Source organism: Lottia gigantea (assembly GCF_000327385.1).
Source record: "Lottia gigantea unplaced genomic scaffold LOTGIsca_4, whole genome shotgun sequence".
In the NCBI taxonomy this organism is placed as follows: Eukaryota; Metazoa; Mollusca; class Gastropoda; family Lottiidae; genus Lottia; species Lottia gigantea.
Genome location: NW_008709379.1, coordinates 3,346,361 through 3,365,623, shown reverse-complemented (window position 1 = coordinate 3,365,623; position 19,263 = coordinate 3,346,361). Strand labels below are relative to the sequence as shown.

The window sequence follows — 19,263 nt, the reverse complement described above, 5'->3', positions numbered from 1 at the left end:
CATATATTCACTTTAATAGTTCTATGACCTATATGTGCCGCAGTATAGATAGAAAATGATTATAAGGAGTGGAGTGATAAGGATGAACTGTTTACTTTCACTAGAACTGGTACAGAGTAAATACTGTGTTTTTTATTTCCAACTTATCCACATTTCAAAAAATTAGAGATCACTATTATCTAGGATTTAAACCTATAGAAAGGTAAGGAAAATATTTTCTATTGTAAGGCGTAAATTAACATTATATTTATTTATATAAGTTATCATTTGAAACATAGATAAGTGGTGTTCATCAAATTAGACATGTATGATATCCCGTAGGCTATGTTCTTGTCTTATCTTAATTTCAACATATCTACCTAACTTGCCAGTTTTGAACATTTCGCAAATTTACCTTACTTGTACCATTGTTTTTAATACAATTCTTGAAATAAATATTAAAAACAAAATGATATTTTGCGGCTTATGATTGGACTAACGATGCACCAATACCATGCAACTGGTGTGGCTATACCTTCTTCTGTTTCGATTTCCAACTATCAAGGGATTTTAAATGTGCAGTCCGTAGGAACAGAATATCCATTTATTGTCCAAAATCTAGGCCTCAAGACTTTATTATATCTGCTTCTCGGACAAACTGTTGGTTTTACTCAATTTTTATTTTGGCCTATAAGAACAATAATGAAATAGAAACATCCTATCCTTTGATCATCCACTGCATTACCCTTGAATCCATGGAAATTGCTGCTTTAAAGAACTACATTTATATATGACGTGTGATAACGTTTAGAAATCGAATCCGCGGCAATCAAAGTTAATACAGTGTTGCCGTTGGTAAACGTGTTCCCATCTTCACAGTGTCAAGCTATAACAAACTTCGTACTTATACCTTGACTGCAATAGCCACTATTCTTGTATCACAGAATGCAGCGATTTTATTGGATTGAAGGCTAGCGAAAACAACTAATCGGAGGCCTCGACAGAAAGGTAGTAAATATTATGGCTTTGTGTTCACAGACTTTCTGTCGGGGTATCTGATTGGCTGTATTCGTAGCGTACAATCCTATCAAACCGCTTCATTTAAAAAGTCCATGTTATAAGAAAGGTGGCTATGGCAGTCAAGGTACGTAATAGCTTGACACTGTGTGGGTGACCAAAGGAGGTAACCCGTTGATCAAAGTAAAATCGGGCGTTGGTAGTTGTGACCCGGGTGATCATTCATCCTACCAAGATGTAGAACAAAATTTGAAATCAGCATCATCTTCTTTAAACATTGAATACCGTAAATAATGCCCTATTTGAAGATGATTTAGTCAAATATTTGTACCCAAGTTAACGTATTATCTATGATGAATATGAGTGCCATTAGCTATTTGAATAACACCAAGCCTATTCAGATACTATTGATTAACGATTCTATCGCAAGGAGGAAACCAAAATAGGTAACATCGTGCTGGTTTTAGAAATGTATTTTGATGGATAATTAAAAAAAAACACTGACTTAATAATGTGAACGTGCAATGCCGCAGTTCCCCTCTTATCTTATGAGTGGATAAGGTAAGCCTTAACGATGATTTGAACGAACAGTTTGTACTTGGTGTCTTAAGCGTACATCAGCATGATTATAATTTGATTTGTGACTTGCAGTTTTCTTCTCATGTTCAATTCAGATCAAAAGAATTTTCGTATCAATATTCTGCCGTAAAATGAATCATTTCATCTCTTCATTTATCTTGGACGGGTTTGAATTTTGCAGTATTTTGCCAGCACAACATAGCTACAAGTGTGCCAATGCTGTATGGTGAACACAATCTGGACAGCAATGGAATGACCTAATTCATAAAACTTACCATTATACCAATGACTATTTATCTAATCTCAAAAATCAAGTTTAGGCATAATTCTGGAGGCTGTAGTATAGTTGCGTTTGTCCAATTCGCTATTTAAATCACTATTATCGCGGTGTGTATTATGTTCTAAGTAATGATATGGTTGTCAACAAGGTGTTGGTATGTTACAATCTCTGACAGCCTGTCATGTACCAGTAATATGTATCCGCAATCAGGATATTCAAACAAGCCGTCACATACGGCGTGCTCTGGTTGCTTATCGGTAAAAATATAATACAAAATGAAAACTTGACTCATTCTATCATTCCCAATATCCTTATTCCTTATATATAAATATCTCAGAACCACGCAGTTTCAAAAATCTGATGCTTGTTGGAATCCAGAGCTTAAATGACATTGTTTCGGTTCACTGTGTTGAAATATGACAATTTATCCCTGGTTTAATGTTCTTTCCCCAACCTGTTCGGGAGACCTAGTGGTTCAGCAAGACAAACGCTTCTCAGTAACATGCATCTTCACAGTGGTTAAGATATTACGAATTCGTTCTAATACAATGGCTATGAAATGTGGCTATTGATGTCAAGGTATAAGACAAAGTTCGTAATATCTTGACAGTTGTGAAGATGAGTAACCAGGGTTATATGCCGATACAGGTTGAGGTAGCCCCATTTTTAATATGGGTCAGTGATGCAGATCAGGGGGCTGACATGGAAACATGTTTGATAGTTCTGATGGCATAACAAAAGAGACCCCTTGTGTAGCAGACTGATACAGATCCTTTGACAATCGGTAATCAGGTTTTGACCGTCTTTATTGGCTCATTCAGGGGCAATTTCCTTTATAAGAAGACATATTATTGGATGTCGGTTATCTCTCGCTTGTTATTTACATTCTATTTACACAAGAAGGATTATTCATTTATTTTGAGTGTCAACGTACATATCAATTGCTTCCTATAAGGACATCGTAACCCATTCATTATCAGTGTATGGTGAAATAGCAATGTTTGCTATTTGTAGGGTCTTCATATTCCCTTCAGTCCAATATATATTGAAAATTTTACTTTCGGTTTTTATCAAATGGTTGAATCATTGGGATCAGAGCGGCTTCAAGAAGGCAAATGTATGACTAATGCCTTCCAAATTAGGTTGCCCACAGCTTAACCGGAAAGCTGCACTGATGACGCTGATGCTGGTTATATCCCATACACATTCCAATAGCATAATGACCAATTGACCACTTGAGGATTTGAATTGTAGAAATGAAAAGACGAAAAACAATTGGCTGTCGCTTTTAACCCATTAATATACAGTATAGGTCAGTGGGGAAATTTTCATGGAAAATATGAATGCAGACAAAAGCTAAACAAGTTGGTCTCTTTATTCGATGGCTTCACCTAATACAAAGATTTGACGGTCACTGGGAATAAAAAAAGATTGTCTTCATACTTTTAGTTTCCATGTTCATCAGAATCCATTTTAGAAAACGTAAAATAGCACAAATTTCGTGTGAAATATATGTTATTGGGAAATCTGGAATAATTTGTTTAAACAACTGAAAAAATTGCAGTTACCGCCAGACGCTCTGTTTTATTTTCTAGCAAAAAAAACCAAAACAAATTGGTTGGCTGGTTAGTTGGTAGATGATAACTAAGACTATCTGCCGATCTGAATATGCACGGATGTTTCACTCAGGTAGACAGCGATTATTCACTGATGAAGTGCCATGATTTTCCAGGCGATCTGAGCCCAGCTTCAAAATTCATACTGTTTTAGTTGATTCAATTTACTGGTGGAATTTCATCATTATAAAACATATGATTCCTGTAGGTAGTCTCAATAGTTTGACAATATAGCTAAGTAGGGGAGGAAGCCATTCTCGATAACTTCATTAAGAGTGTAGGCTAATGGGTTATGGACAGTTATCAATGTATGAAGAACACATAGAAGGAAGTGGTATTAATCAGGTTTCAGTCATTATGATATTGTTATAACGCTGGACTTCATTTTGAATCTCTGGGCTTTGTGATGTGATAAGTGAATCCCATCAAGTTATGTCAGGTCATTTACTTCTCAATTACTATCCACTATACAAAAGCAGCAACGTGTACAGAAAAGAGAATTGTATTGTAATATGTTATTATTATATTTCGGTGACTGAAGATATGCTATTTTTGTGTATTTCAACATGGTTTCCCACGAATGATAAATAAGTGTTCTTTTTTTCTACTACTGTCCTGTCCAATCAAATAAGTTTCGCGATATTAAAAAAACATCTAGTAAACATGATATTTGTTGGATTGTTATCTACATGCCATAAATCGCAATGTTAATAAGGTATTAGGAGATGTCATATCGAGTTATTGTATTAATACGTATAGTTATGATGTGGTTGGTTGAGTCTATTCAAGTCGTATTTTACAGATGAAATCTTATACAGCATATATAATATTTTTGTGTCACGTATACGGATTCTGTTTAACAGTTGACAACAGTTACTTTATTCCTGCAATGTTTCTAATATGAAATAAAATGGAGTTTGTCGTGTGTTGTGCGAAACATTTGCCTGGACATTGGCATCAGTTACCCTTTTTCGATTTAAAACGGCCAGGTGTCTTTAACGAGCACAGCCTGTAGCACACAGGACCTCGGTTTATTGTCCCTTCCCCATGACATCTCGCTCTCAAGTCCTTTAGATGGGGATAATCCATAAAATATTTTTTAGAGAAGATGGAGATATATGAACGCAAATTTAAGAAAAAGAATCCATACCAACTAGTCACGGAAAGTGACATTCTAGTGAAAGGAACTTGAAACAATTTTCACAAATTCATGAAATCGCCTAAAGAATTCTTTAATATTATGCGATCACTTTAAATTTTCTTCTCGCAGGTTTGGAGGTTTCTGTTTTCGATTAAATTATACTTATACTATAACTTATATATGACATGATCAACCGCAACGATCTTTCTCTGTGGAAAAATTGTACATGACTTTGAATTTATATATGCCTATAGAAAAAACTCGTATTGGTTTTCTTGGCATTGCAAAGAAACTCGTTCATCGACATTCATTGACTCTGAAATTGTCTACATATTTATGAGAAATGTCTTGGCAATGTCGTAGTTTGTAGGTGTGATTGCAATGTACTTACTAAAACATAAACCTACCAGAAACGACCAGAAACAACCTGGAAACGATTGGCATTCTCCCAAATGCATATTTTTGAAATATGAGTTACTTGTTTGGCCTAGTTAGCTTGCTTACAATTTATCGCAAAATAGTTTGAAGTCGTTTCCTGTCGTTTTCCTGCTCGGTTCGTGATCGTTTCACGTTTCTGGTCGTTTCTGGTCGTTTCTCACCGGTTCATGTTTTAGTAAGTGCGAATTGCAATGCACTTTTATAGACTATACTTACTCATTGACGAAACTTAATGGAAGCTAAAACTGCACCCCATATACATTTTAGCCTGCAAAAATTCTTTACAGTCCCTTTACATTGCTGTACAAAATACTAATTCAAAAAGCATCAAGTTACCTAAATAAACATGTACTCGTATTTGTAACGGTTTACAAATTTTACTAAAGGCTAATTGTTAAGTAAAATAAACCGTCTTTCAGAAAAAAACACACTGCAATTGAATATCTTTTGACCTTATTTTATACATAGACACGAAACGGAACAAAGTAGTTCTTTTATCTTCCGAGCAGGAGTAAAATATTGATACGCGTGGTAAAAACTGTTTTTCTTTTTGCACCATTCTTCCACACCCTTGCTTCCTAAAATTCAAGAAAAATTCCACCAGATTATGACGTTCCAAACACCCAAATAACATAATAGGACTAGAAAACCACCACTGAACATTATAAAAGGTCACCATTACCCATGTCTATACGCATAGTTCGCACATTCCTGTACAGCATACATGTACTTTTACGGTAAATTGTTTTAGGTTATCCAAGGTCGCATATTTCTCTTTTACAGAATGTTTCGGTAATGATTTAATTATGTATCGGTATTTAGTAACTTTTCAGTTATCACATGTAACACAAGGTAAACGCTGAATAATGAGCTATAATCATGAATATGTTTTAGTTCAGATTTATACCGGTTGTAAACGTAACGACGGGAAGCAATTCATATTGGATATTGTAACATGGACATTTATGATTGTTTAAAACTCTAAATTATATGCAATAAGAACACAATGATTTGATTAAGAATACATGATAATTCATTAGAAACACCAATTAATCAAATAGTTTGCTTAATTTGACATTAAAAAAAGGAAACCTATCTTTAAGCGTTTGCATCACAAAGATTGGCAAATGTGATTTACAATTCATTTTGGTCGGACATACTGACAGAAGGGAATGCCGAGGTTATAAGTCGAACAGTATACGAGATGATCAGTCCTCATTAGAGTCATTGTGAGTAAAAACTCATTGGATTGATTGAGTAACCAAATATCATGGAGAGAACACAATGTTACGGAAAGTTGTGCTATCTGAAGGGCAGGCTTTTAGCTTGAATTAGATTATTTTTAAGTACATCAATATTATGTTATGAATTTTTATTTTAACATATTCTACCGTTTTATTACAAGTTCAAAGCGTGATGAAAAACGAGTTTTGAGAGGGGGTTGTTAAAATTTTATTGCACAATACAGGCCCCGGGAACATTTTTTAATTTTGTAAAGAGCTGATTGTAATCCAACTAAAATATTTTCATTTCCATCGTTGTAGCAGGTTGTCTAGACAAGGTAAGTAATGGAAAACCTAATGAAACTAAGCGAATGAGCATACTTGACAAGATCCTTGCAATGTCAAGCTATTACGTACTTCGTCTTATACTTTGACTGCAAACGTAACCTTTCTTTTATCATGGAAGTTTGTCAATGCAGCAATTTGATTGGATTGCGCAAACGAGTGCTGCAAATGAGAACCCTCGACAAAAAATTTGAAAAAAATAGGCCATAATGTTACTTATGTTATTTATGTCGAGGGTTCTGATTTGCTGTATTTGCTTGCGTACAAATCGTTGCGTTCCGTGATACAAGAAAGGTGGTCATTGAAGTCAAGGTATAAGACAAAGTTCGTAATAGCGTGACATAGTGAAGATGATTTGACAAAGAATTCACAGCTTTGGACGCTGTCCTTTTTATTCATGATATGTGTTTTTTCAGCAGCACAATGGGTTTGGTAATGAGCAGTATCCAGTATATTTTTGGAGGAGGTGAACAAGGATTAGATATTCCTGATAAAGCTACAGGATTAACCATCAGAGAAAAACGACTTATAGTCAATAGTTGGGAACAAATAAAAGTCAATATAAAACAGAATGGTGTGGCATTATTTATTGGGTAAATATATTAATTTAAAACTTTATTCGTTCTACAATTGATGATGTGACCACACAAGGTAACAGTCAACCAGAAAACGCTTGTCAAAGTATGTTAAAGTTGACAAAAGTGGTAATATTATATCTTTAAATTAAATTGGATTTGAAGTCAACCGCACATACCACCCGCCATTTTAATTCTGGGATAGACAATTAAGTGGTCATCACTTTGTTTTTCAGTTACTACTCCGTGTCACTGAAGCTTGCTACAAACAATACCTCGGTCCTTAATGTCAGTAACAAAGGACGAGGACAAAATTTTTTTATGTGTTTCTGAATAGAATTGATTTGATTTTCTGTAAAACAATTTGGTGAGATGTTTTCCTCACAGAGCACGCGAGATCATTTTCAGAGACTGTGCGCTGCCTACTATAACGAAACTTATTTTGTTGGCATCTTCACAATTTCAAGTTATTACGAACTTCGTCTTATACCTTGACTGCAATGACCACCTTTCCTGTATCACAGAATGCATTGATTTGATTGGATTGTACGCTATCAAAATCTGGTATAATTGCACGACCTTCTTTCACGTCAAAAAATATTTTAATGTAAGTTATAAAATATCCAGTTCGTTTGGTTATAACAATTATTGACCTAATATAAAAGATATAGATTAATTGTGTAACCTACATTTAAATCTATGACATCCTTACAGAAAAGTACACATTTACGTACTCATGTGAAAATACCTGTCGGGCACAATTAGACTTGTAGGGTTTTTTTTTGCAAGAAGCCCATGCTGATTCTTACGGCTTACTCTTAACGATTAAGTAAGTCAATAAATTTTCTGGAAACATGTATCCGATCATGAAAATATCAGTGCAATGCATGAAACGCTCTGTTCTAAAATTTTGACTATACCTAGTTCTGAATTTCCGTTTGGGAAGTTCTTTAGCTACAGGGCGGCAAGATCCACCCACGGACCTGCGGTTGGGTTTGTTGGTTTTCATATCGACACAAATTATGTTCATTACTATTATCTTTCTATATCCGGAATAGAGATTTCAGATAGGAAATGATAATTGTGATCTATATTGTATCCTTCATGTGAAAATTGGTCATTATATGATATTGAGATGTGAATATGACCTTTATATCTTAATATCCTTTACCATAACCCATTTAGTAACAGAGGTTTTTTAATGCTTAAAGGGGAAGTCTTCAAAAGTTTTATTATTAGAAAAGGATGTAAATTTTACTTGAAAAGATTCCTTAAATGCTACTGTCTTTATATCTATGTATTTACTTGAACTGAATTTCACAAGAGTGTGCTAGTTGTTAAGTTAATATAGTGTAAACATTAAACCTAATTAGTAGGATACAGATTTCTCTACAATTTATTTTGCTTAAATCAGTCCATAATATATGTTTTCTAAAACCAATCAAAAACATGGTCAGTTTAAAAGTTTTTAATAGTTTCTTCTTAAAATTAACTGCGAAATATTTTAGTTAAACTTTCAGATTGTGTCCTTTTGATAAAAATTTCTCACGTGTTTTGATCTGTTGAATATTTCAAAATTTTTGACTGGTAAAATTTGGGAGCTATCGCCTTGAGATTGAAAGTATGCCTTGTCTTTTCTCTTGTTACATGTCTTGCAGGTATTCAGTATGATATAAAAGTATATTTTCCCTTTCAAATCCCACAAGAAGCTGTTTTACTCAACTACCTCATGCGTATCAATGTTTATGTATAAGATACTTGTCCAATAATCAGCTAGGCAGAAAATATTTTAATCTTATAGGTATCCACAGTATTCGTGGCCATTCGTAGGCAATGACCCTAAAATTGGACATAGATAAAATAAAAATAAAAGATCAACACAAACACCCTAGAAAATACATAATAATGAAATGGAGTTTATCTTCCTACGCTCCTCGGAGTGTTGATGGAAACGAGCGCGACCATACAGTGTACAAGAAGCTTATAATCTTTTCTCGAGTTTTAACTGTCCGTGGAACTTTCAGGTAAAACTCAACCAACAATTGAATTGAAAAAAGTTCTTAAAAGGCATTTGAAGGAGATTTTCCAATCAGTCCATGTATAATACTGCGTTTAGTAGCACATTGTTTGCTGTCAACTCTTAAACAAGTAGGGCTGTAAAGAATTTGTTGCTTTATCACCATGGCATTAACAGCCAAAACATCGGCAGAATCTTGTAACCGTAGTCCAAAGACACAAAAAGGATAGCATAAGTATATAATAGTTCAATTCTTATTTTTCTCTTTTCAGCTATTTTATTGCTTATCCCTATACCCAGGATTATTTTCACAAATTTAAAGGGAAAGATTTAAAACAAGTGGAAAAGAGTGCTCAAATGCGGTCTCATGGTACTACGGTAATGCATGCATTGAACGCTCTGGTTGAAAATCTAGATGACCCAGAATGTCTTGTTGATTTGTTACAGAAGAATGCTGTTACCCATTTTAAACTTGGAATACGTTATCAACAATATAAGGTAATAATATACTATAGATCATGGGATTTCAACTTAGTCTTCAGAAGTACTAAAAAATTGTCATTTCTCTAACTAGGAATTTCACTTTCTATTTCTGTATATGTCTTCTATATATGCCAGATTTTAGAAATGACGAGTTGTCATTTTAACTTTCAAACGCGGATAATTCTGACACACGTGGATTTGAAGTCTACATTTTCAACGGTTAACTATGAACACTATTACTGATTTGCTTAGCTAAAAAGTAAAATTGGTCAAACGAATGGAGAATCTGTCCCTTTAAAGCGTTATGTATGATGTGTTTTAAATTCAAACATTCGTGCAAGATAGGTATAAAAACACATCGATATATCATTGTATTAAATTTACTTTCAGGAATTGTTCGATATGTTCCCCGGATATTTAAAAGATCGCATTGGAGCTCAATGTACCGAACAGACAGTGGTGGCATGGAACAAAGCTACTAACGTTATGTTGTCAATAATTGAAACAGAACTAACTAAGCAATCCAATGTAACGAAATAAAACAGTTGAACCTGTTAAATAAGGACTATTATAACTAATGACAAGATAATAATAGCACATTATGGAAATAGAAAATCTAATTCCGTGTGATAATCTGGTATTTTAATGGATTCAGAACAGTAATAGTATGAATAGTATAAATAGCATCAAATAGACAATTTCCTTGTATAGATTTGTAGTGTAGTGTCGTTACTGAGTTTACTTTTCTGTTGTTAATGCTTGACCACATTCTGGTGTCCAGCACAATTCAGAATAGATATAAGTATACATATGCATTTTTGGGGCTGCTTCAAGAGTAGACTACTTGTGAAAAAAGAAAGTTACATAAATGTTCTTATACTGTTAGTATATGTTTGCTTATTTACAATCATGTACAGGTATCAAGGAGGCAGCCATAAAGGAAACACTTTTTATTCTCTGATCAAAAACCACAATATCATTGACATACTTTTATTATTATTTTTATCATTATTATTATCATTGCATTTTGAATCAAAGGTGGCTCCCTACTGCCACACTTTACTTGCATGTCGGAGCCATTTATGTTTATATTTGCACACTCTCGATGACACAATAAAGAAGGTATGAATAGATCTGTAAAAGAACAATCTTAATCGACAATGTGTGCACCAACCTACACAACCAGATAATTTAACGTTTCAAAATATTTGATATAATCGGTGAAATCAACATTACGGAATCACAGATATATCTCTTAACTGTTTATTTTGATTTCAGCTGGTATAGCAAACAATTTTCTCAGTGTATTCCTATAATAACAGGTTATCGGAATTCTAGCTGTCTTTAAATTTCTTTATTTATTAATATAATTATACAATATTATTGTTTAACATTATAATACATGTAATTTTATTATAATAAAAACCAAATACAGCCTGCAGAAGGCGAATTTGTGGTCTCTTCAAATAGCTAAGGCCATAACATGACGCCATCTTCCCATCAGAGGTCAAATTAATGTAAAAAGAGTGTTCCCGACGACACATGTTTGTGAAAATACCCAACAAGAATCATTAGATACAGCAAAACTAAGAATCCAGGAAACCTTAAGGTAACTCCCCGATATTGAATCTGAATTGTTTTTCATAAATGTATATATAACTCTATGCTTTTACTCCATACTAAATGTATATAGGCCTACTCAAAAGCGCTTGATAATTGGCTAGATTGATTATAAAGCTCCAATAGGGGGAATATATGCAACCTATGTTTGAACATTTTGTTCTTCACAATACTTGTTAATATTTCCCTACTCCCTACCATCCGGACTCACTGGAAGTACAATATACACATCGGTAATGCAAATGTAGGAAAATCTATGCAAAATAATAGGAACACAAGCAATTGGATACGATTGGGTAATTAGATTTAATATTGAAGTAGAATGGTTACATATCAAGGCACATTTTATTTAATGAAAACATAAACAATTAAAGGGAGGTAACTGGAATTTACAACTATAAAATATGCACACGCAATATTATAGTTTTAGTTGTCCAACAATCTCGTTTCTGTTACCTTTGTTAGGCCTGCTTTGAACAAGGCTATCTATCCAAATGTTAGTGACTCAAAGTGGAACAGGCTTAAGTTTAATACGCACCAAGTCAGTAGTACACATCATTATATAATGCACATCCTTGTATTATACGCACCTCTGTATTGTACACATTAATGCGTCATAGTCTACGCACCAATATATAGTAGACAACAAATCTTATAGTACACACCAATAACACGCAACCTTGTATTGTACGCAGCAATGTATTGTAAAATGTATCACATAGTTTTGAATAGGTAGAGTACGCATCCTTGTATTATACGCACCTATTTAGGCTATTGTACATACCAATGTATCAATGTATAAAATACACAAATCGTATGCTATACTGAAAAGCTAGTTCAAGAGTTTCCCCAAACAAGGAAATCACAGTGTAAGTAATGAGTTAGTAAGGTATTAATATGAAGATGAAGACGTCTACGCTCGGAATTGACTTTTAGGCCCTACTGGACAACGAATTTGTGGATTTTGTTCCTTACTTAACAATATGAATTAGATAGTGCCCGAGATTCAGAGAAATGCAGCAATTATCTCAAGTTTAGAACATCTGCGACTACTGGCAAGTATTATTTTCAAAGGTCGATCAAGTCCAGCGATTAATAAATCTCAAGATGCTACGTCACTACTTGAAAATTGCTCTCAGATTCTTCCAGACATAATGTCGACCCGAAACCCGCCTCTGCCCTTCTCCTTAATAGTTCTGAATGGACAATTTTTCAATGAGATAAGACATATAGACTGATGCCACAATTGGGTGTTAGATTTGTTAGTTGAAGATAGCTTGTAGTCCAAGAAAAGCTTGTTAGATCCATTTCCCCCACTAACAATTTATATACACACGAAGGTGGACTGTCCATTTGACCGTCAAATAAAAATTATATGGTCTACAGTTAGGAATTTGAATAAATGAATAAATTGTAGTTATCTCTCATGTCAAAGGCAAAGTAAAATGACACCTAAGGGATATGGCACTGCCGTAAACACACTTCCAAAAGGCCATAAAATACTTATTTGCATATTTCTATTGTTTAGTTCATAATCATTCATACAAAATTAACACATTTCTCACATTAGTTAAACTAGGTTATAATTTTACGCTAAATAAAGAGGTGACAGTTGATGGTACCTCTCGTCAATAACTGACAAAATTGTAAGCTTATGCAAATGCCTTGGTATAAAACTCAACTGTCAATGAAGCTCCTCGTTAGCTCAACAACCACAAGAAAGTTAGGACATAGGATAACATTTCACTTCAGTATTTTTCTATTCCACAAACAGAAACACAAGAAGTAACTAAATTTATACTTTATTCACTAGAAATGGATTTCAATAAACAAACTAAATGGGAGAATATAAGAAATGTAAATACAGCAGAAGACAATAGAGAGAGTCAACAGTTGCCTACTTATAACTGTTTGAATTCTTATAAAATAGAAAACACGCCAGCAGAGTAATATTTTACAGTTTGTGCTTGATGAACCCTACTGGTTATTGAACATGGTAAATTAAGGCATAATTGTCATAGTTTCAAAATCTGATAATAAATATCTATGTATATAAGGTATTGCTTGATTTTTTACAAAACGGTCAGCATATTTTGTTTCTGATTTGATACTTAACTTTGTTTCTGATCAAAGTTTCTTTCGTATCAGATGTCAATTTTGTTCCTGATCAGATATCAAAGTCTATTTTTGATCAGATATCAAAGTCTATTTCTGAACAGACGTCAATTTTTGTATCTGAACAGACATCAATTTTTGTTTTTGATCTGATATCAAATTTTGTTTCTGTTCAGATATCAAAGTCTATTTCTGAACAGACGTCAATTTTTGTATCTGAACAGACATCAATTTTTGTTTTTGATCTGATATCAAATTTTGTTTCTGTTCAGATATCAAAGTCTATTTCTGAACAGATGTCAATTTTTGTATCTGAACAGACATCAATTTTCGTTTTTGATCTGATGTCAAATTTTGTTTCTGATCCGATGCCAATTTTGTTTCTGATCTAATGTCAATTTTTGTTTTTGATCTAATGTCAATATTGTTTCTGATCTGATGTCAAATTTTGTTTCTGATCCGATGCCAATTTTTTGTTTCTGATCTAATGTCAATTTTTGTTTTTGATGTGATGTCAAATTTTGTTTCTGATCTGATCTGATTCCTTCCTCATCATATTTTGAATTATGTTTTCTAGGACATTTTTCTCAAAAATTTAACTAAGTTTAGTGTTCATGTCATCCACTAAAGTCAATTTCAAATCACTTTTTTAATCTAGATTTATCTTAGTTAAGTTTTTTTGAGAATAAGACCATGGTAACTGATAGATGGTATTTGTATTTTCTGTTCGAAGGTCGCAATGATTTTTTTGTAAATCAGTAACAAGATAATTTTTGGCACAATATATTTTCTTAGTAGATTACTGAATTGAATTTATTGAGTTGAAAATCTATCTTATTCTAATGAGATGAGTTAATGTAAAACCGAATTATATCATAAATTGTCAAAGAAAAAGGAATATAAAGTTTCACCAAATTTTCTTTTTTCTTTATAGCATTTAACTGCTGCGATGATATATTGATGAACTTAATATGTTGGTTCAATTTCAGATGCAACTACTAAAAAAAGTCACATTTAATTTCATTACATAATAAAGGATTTAAAATGATGGAAGCCCATTAGAACAGTATCAGTAAAAAATTTAGCACTTTCTGTTCAGAAATCAAAACATTTTCATCATATAATCAAGAATATGTGTACTCTCTGACAAATAATAGCTTGAAATGTAAGAAATGCCCTTAACAGAAAATAGATATAATTGACATGGCAGTTAAGAAAAAAGAAATTAAAACATCACCAATAAATCTTTCAATTATGCATTTCACATTTGAACCAAAATGATGTTTTATGCTGAATTACAGGGAAAACCTCAATTTTAATTTTCATAGAGACATAAGAGATGACATGAATTCACTTACTGTGTGCATTCAAATGTAAATTAGAATCAACTTAAAAGTGGAATCTCACAAAGACAAAAAAATTATGACAAACAGTCAAGAGAGACCAACAACATATTTCAACGCATAATGGGAAGTGTATAAAAATATATTGCTTCATATGAGACTGATAGTTTGGAAGCCTGAATTAAAAATTTAAAAATCTTAGATAAAAGCAGAATAAAAAAAAAATGCCATTCGTTTACTTTATCTGAATATAAAAACTTAAAATATGCCTTAAATATATCCTTCCTTTGTGACCATTATTGTTATAAAGAGAAATTTCATATACCCGTTTCACAGCAGTTTTATCACTTTAAAACATTGAGTTTTATTCTCAACTAACATTTTGGCAAGAGAAATATGAAGTCAACTGCACCATATACTTTCTAATCAGCAGTTTGTGGTTTCTTTTTTTTTGTTTCCGTCCTGAGATTTCACATCCTTTATTTTATAAAAAAAAACCACATTGATGAACATTATCCACTGATCTAGAAAACTGTACACCAGGTATGTACGTTCAAAAAGAGTATAAAAACATCACAGATTGAAAATTGGATTAAAAACACAACCATTCAAGCACAATGTTAACTATCCGAGTTGTTCTGTTGACCTATTCTAGGACCAGTAGGTAGTGGAATGTTTAAGTGATTTAAAGATGTATTATTGTCACTATCATTATGATTGGAAGACCTTACATTATTATGACACTGTAATGTACAATTATTAGCCACAGTCTGTTTAGGATGATTGCTATTATTAAAACTACATGTACACATATGTACACAATCTGAAATAGATAAACATAGTAACTATAAAATATTTTTTTTAATGCTTATATCATAAGTTATTGATCAAGTACAAAGGAACGTAATACTTTCTTTCCATGAATTAGCACCCCTCACAAACCCAATGAGTTATTTTCAATGGAAGTTTAGATTTTCTCGCCATGTTATATCTTGTATTTGTTCTAAACAATCATTATCTGTTTTAAAAGAGGAGTTGATAGACCTTCTTTCTTTGTTCAAATCAAAAGTACCAGTGCACAACTGTTTGGCAACTTTTATTAAATAAAATCTGTACATTTCTGATTAGAATGAAAGATTATGGAAATGAAATCAGAAACTATATTTAACAATCTGTTTCAAAGAAACAATATAATGTACAAACCTGAATAAGAAGGAGGGATAATTTGATCACATGTTTTACTTGGTGAAGTTAGACCACAATAACCATTAGGTTGGTTACAGTCACACCCCATATCTACAATAAAATTATAAATTATAAATATTATTGCATTACATTGTTAGAAATACCTCATTAAGAAACTGGGAGAGGTTAAACTGAAAATAGATCATCTCGAGCTGCAGCTAAACATGTTTTTGATACATAATCTTCATTAGTATCAGTAAAGTAAGCAAATTCGCTGAACAACAGCCAGGTGGTAATGAATATGATCTCTTTTTAAACTACTTTCAATTTTAACTTTTAAATCATTATTACCTGGGGGATGTTTCTTTTTCTTCATATGATTATGTTTATAACAATTATCTAAGGTGTCGCCTCTCGAATGAACACCCGAACGTACACTGTGTATTGAGGAGGTACTGGTTGATTTAGGGATAGCACCCCCTATAAGTTTATTGTTTATACAATGTGGACATTTGGAACTGTCCTCAGGCAACAAGTGATCCTGTACATCATTTTGACATTGATTGTTACTATTATTAGATACAATAGGGTGGAATGTTTGTACACAAGGTGAACTATGTGTACTGCTTAAAGTGTCTGTTTCACTATTAGGATAATTAGCACTAGCTAAACTGTTTTCTGAAATGTCAAATATAATACATCTTTAGTAAATACATTTCAAAAACGGTGGAAAAGAAAATAATATAATTTCTAGGGCTTCACCTTCACAAATATAAAACAGGCTTTTTGGCTCTCGCCATTTTAAATAGAAAATGACATAATGAGATAATAACTGCACTGAAGAACATTAATAATGACACCACATTCAGGGCACTGAATTGCTTGTATGGGAACCAAGAGTCAAATCTTAAGTCTGAAAAGTGATACAGATACCTGCATCTTCTGTTCGAGCAAATATTGACTTTGATGTGGGAAAGTAATCAAGAATAACCTTAACATTAGTGCGTTTCAATTAATATTTCAATTCACCAATTTGGTAGAAAGAATTGATAAAGAATTTTTTTTTAAATAATTGTTACCTGCTGAACCTTTATTTAAAGCCAGATGTAAACAATGTTCAACAGTATTATCAACATCACTAGGAAATATAGCTGTTGTACGTCCACAATCTGTTCTTAATCTATCATAACTACCTTCTTTTAACTGATAGTCTGTAAAATATAAATTATTAAAACATTAAAACTATTCTAAAAAAAAATGTGATGAAAGAGATGTTTTAGATCCTACTTCTCAGCACCTAATTAGATTAATAATGACCCAATAAAAACTGTTGGGATTTTACTAGGCAAATTTTCTATTTCCAATTCTAATTTCACTTGCAAGATGATACTGGTTGCAAGTATATCATTAATAGATTTATTTCTCCCTCAACCCCCTCATGATAAGTATCTCTACTTATCACGATAATTGTGATATGTGTATATTGGTATGGGAGTATATGTAATATCTCTACTTATCACGATAATTGTGATAAGTGTGTATTGGTATGGGAGTATATGTAATATCTCTACTTACCAAGATAATTGTGATCTGTGTGTATTGGTATGGGAGTATATGTAATATCTCTACTTACCACGATAATTGTGATGTGTGTATTGTATTGGTATGGGAGTATATGTAATATCTCTACTTACCAAGATAATTGTGATCTGTGTGTATTGGTATGGGAGTATATGTAATATCTCTACTTACCATGATAATTGTGATGTGTGTATATTGGTATGGAAGTATATGTAATATCTCTACTTATCACGATAATTGTGATATATGTATATTGGTATGGGAGTATATGTAATATCTCTACTTACCATGATAATTGTGATATGTGTGTATTGGTATGGGAGTATATGTAATATCTCTACATACCATGATAATTGTGATGTGTGTATATTGGTATGGAAGTATATGTAGTATCTCTACTTACCACGATAATTGTGTATTGGTATGGGAGTATATGTAATATCTCTACATACCATGATAATTGTGATGTGTGTATTGTATTGGTATGGGAGTATATGTAATATCTCTACTTACCACGATAATTGTGATATGTGTGTATTGGTATGGGAGTATATGTAATATCTCTACTTACCATGATAATTGTGATATGTGTGTATTGGTATGGGAGCATATGTAATATCTCTACTTACCACGATAATTGTGATATGTGTGTATTGGTATGGGAGTATATGTATTATCTCTACTTACCACGAAAATTGTGATGTGTGTATTGTATTGGTATGGGAGTATATGTAATATCTCTACTTACCACGATAATTGTGATATATGTGTATTGGTATGGGAGTATATGTAATATCTCTACTTACCATGATAATTGTGATATGTGTGTATTGGTATGGGAGCATATGTAATATCTCTACTTACCACGATAATTGTGATATGTGTGTATTGGTATGGGAGTATATGTAGTATCTCTACTTACCATGATAATTGTGATATGTGTGTATTGGTATGGGAGTATATTTAGTATCTCTACTTACCATGATAATTGTGATAGGTGTGTATTGGTATGGGAGTATATGTAGTATCTCTACTTACCATGATAATTGTGATAAGTGTGTATTGGTATGGGAGTATATGTAATATCTCTACTTACCACGATAATTGTGATAAGTGTGTATTGGTATGGGAGTATATGTAATACCTCTACTTACCATGATAATTGTGATATGTGTGTATTGGTATGGGAGTATATGTAGTATCTCTACTTACCATGATAATTGTGATAAGTGTGTATTGGTATGGGAGTATATGTAATATCTCTACTTACCATGATAATTGTGATATGTGTCTATTGGTATGGAAGTATATGTAATATCTCTACTTACCACGATAATTGTGATATGTGTCTATTGGTATGGAAGTATATGTAATATCTCTACTTACCACGATAATTGTGATATGTGTGTATTGGTATGGGAGTATATGTAATATCTCTACTTACCACGATAATTGTGATATGTGTGTATTGGTATGGGAGTATATGTAGTATCTCTACTTACCATGATAATTGTGATATGTGTGTATTGGTATGGGAGTATATTTAGTATCTCTACTTACCATGATAATTGTGATAGGTGTGTATTAGTATGGGAGTATATGTAGTATCTCTACTTACCATGACAATTGTGATAAGTGTGTATTGGTATGGGAGTATATGTAATATCTCTACTTACCATGATAATTGTGATATGTGTCTATTGGTATGGAAGTATATGTAATATCT

At 32.7% G+C, this 19,263-nt stretch overlaps 1 protein-coding gene across 1 annotated transcript; it reads left to right on the top strand.

Annotated features, from left to right (window-relative positions):
- On the top strand, window positions 1-11,143 carry LOTGIDRAFT_203115 (hypothetical protein). Its single transcript, XM_009059768.1, has 4 exons — window positions 1-202; window positions 7,035-7,211; window positions 9,483-9,708; window positions 10,084-11,143. Exons 2-4 carry the CDS (start codon window positions 7,042-7,044, stop codon window positions 10,231-10,233), a joined length of 546 nt encoding a protein of 181 aa, XP_009058016.1. The 5' UTR covers window positions 1-202; window positions 7,035-7,041; the 3' UTR covers window positions 10,234-11,143.
- The last annotated feature ends 8,120 nt before the right edge of the window (window positions 11,144-19,263 follow it).

Excerpts from the sequence above, each read along its gene's own strand:
- LOTGIDRAFT_203115 (XM_009059768.1), top strand. The coding sequence starts at position 7,042 with ATGGGTTTGGTAATGAGCAGTATCCAGTATATTTTTGGAGGAGGTGAA. Across the intron at positions 7,212-9,482 it reads GGTGTGGCATTATTTATTGG|CTATTTTATTGCTTATCCCT; the intron begins GTAAATATATTA and ends TTCTCTTTTCAG. Across the intron at positions 9,709-10,083 it reads TACGTTATCAACAATATAAG|GAATTGTTCGATATGTTCCC; the intron begins GTAATAATATAC and ends ATTTACTTTCAG.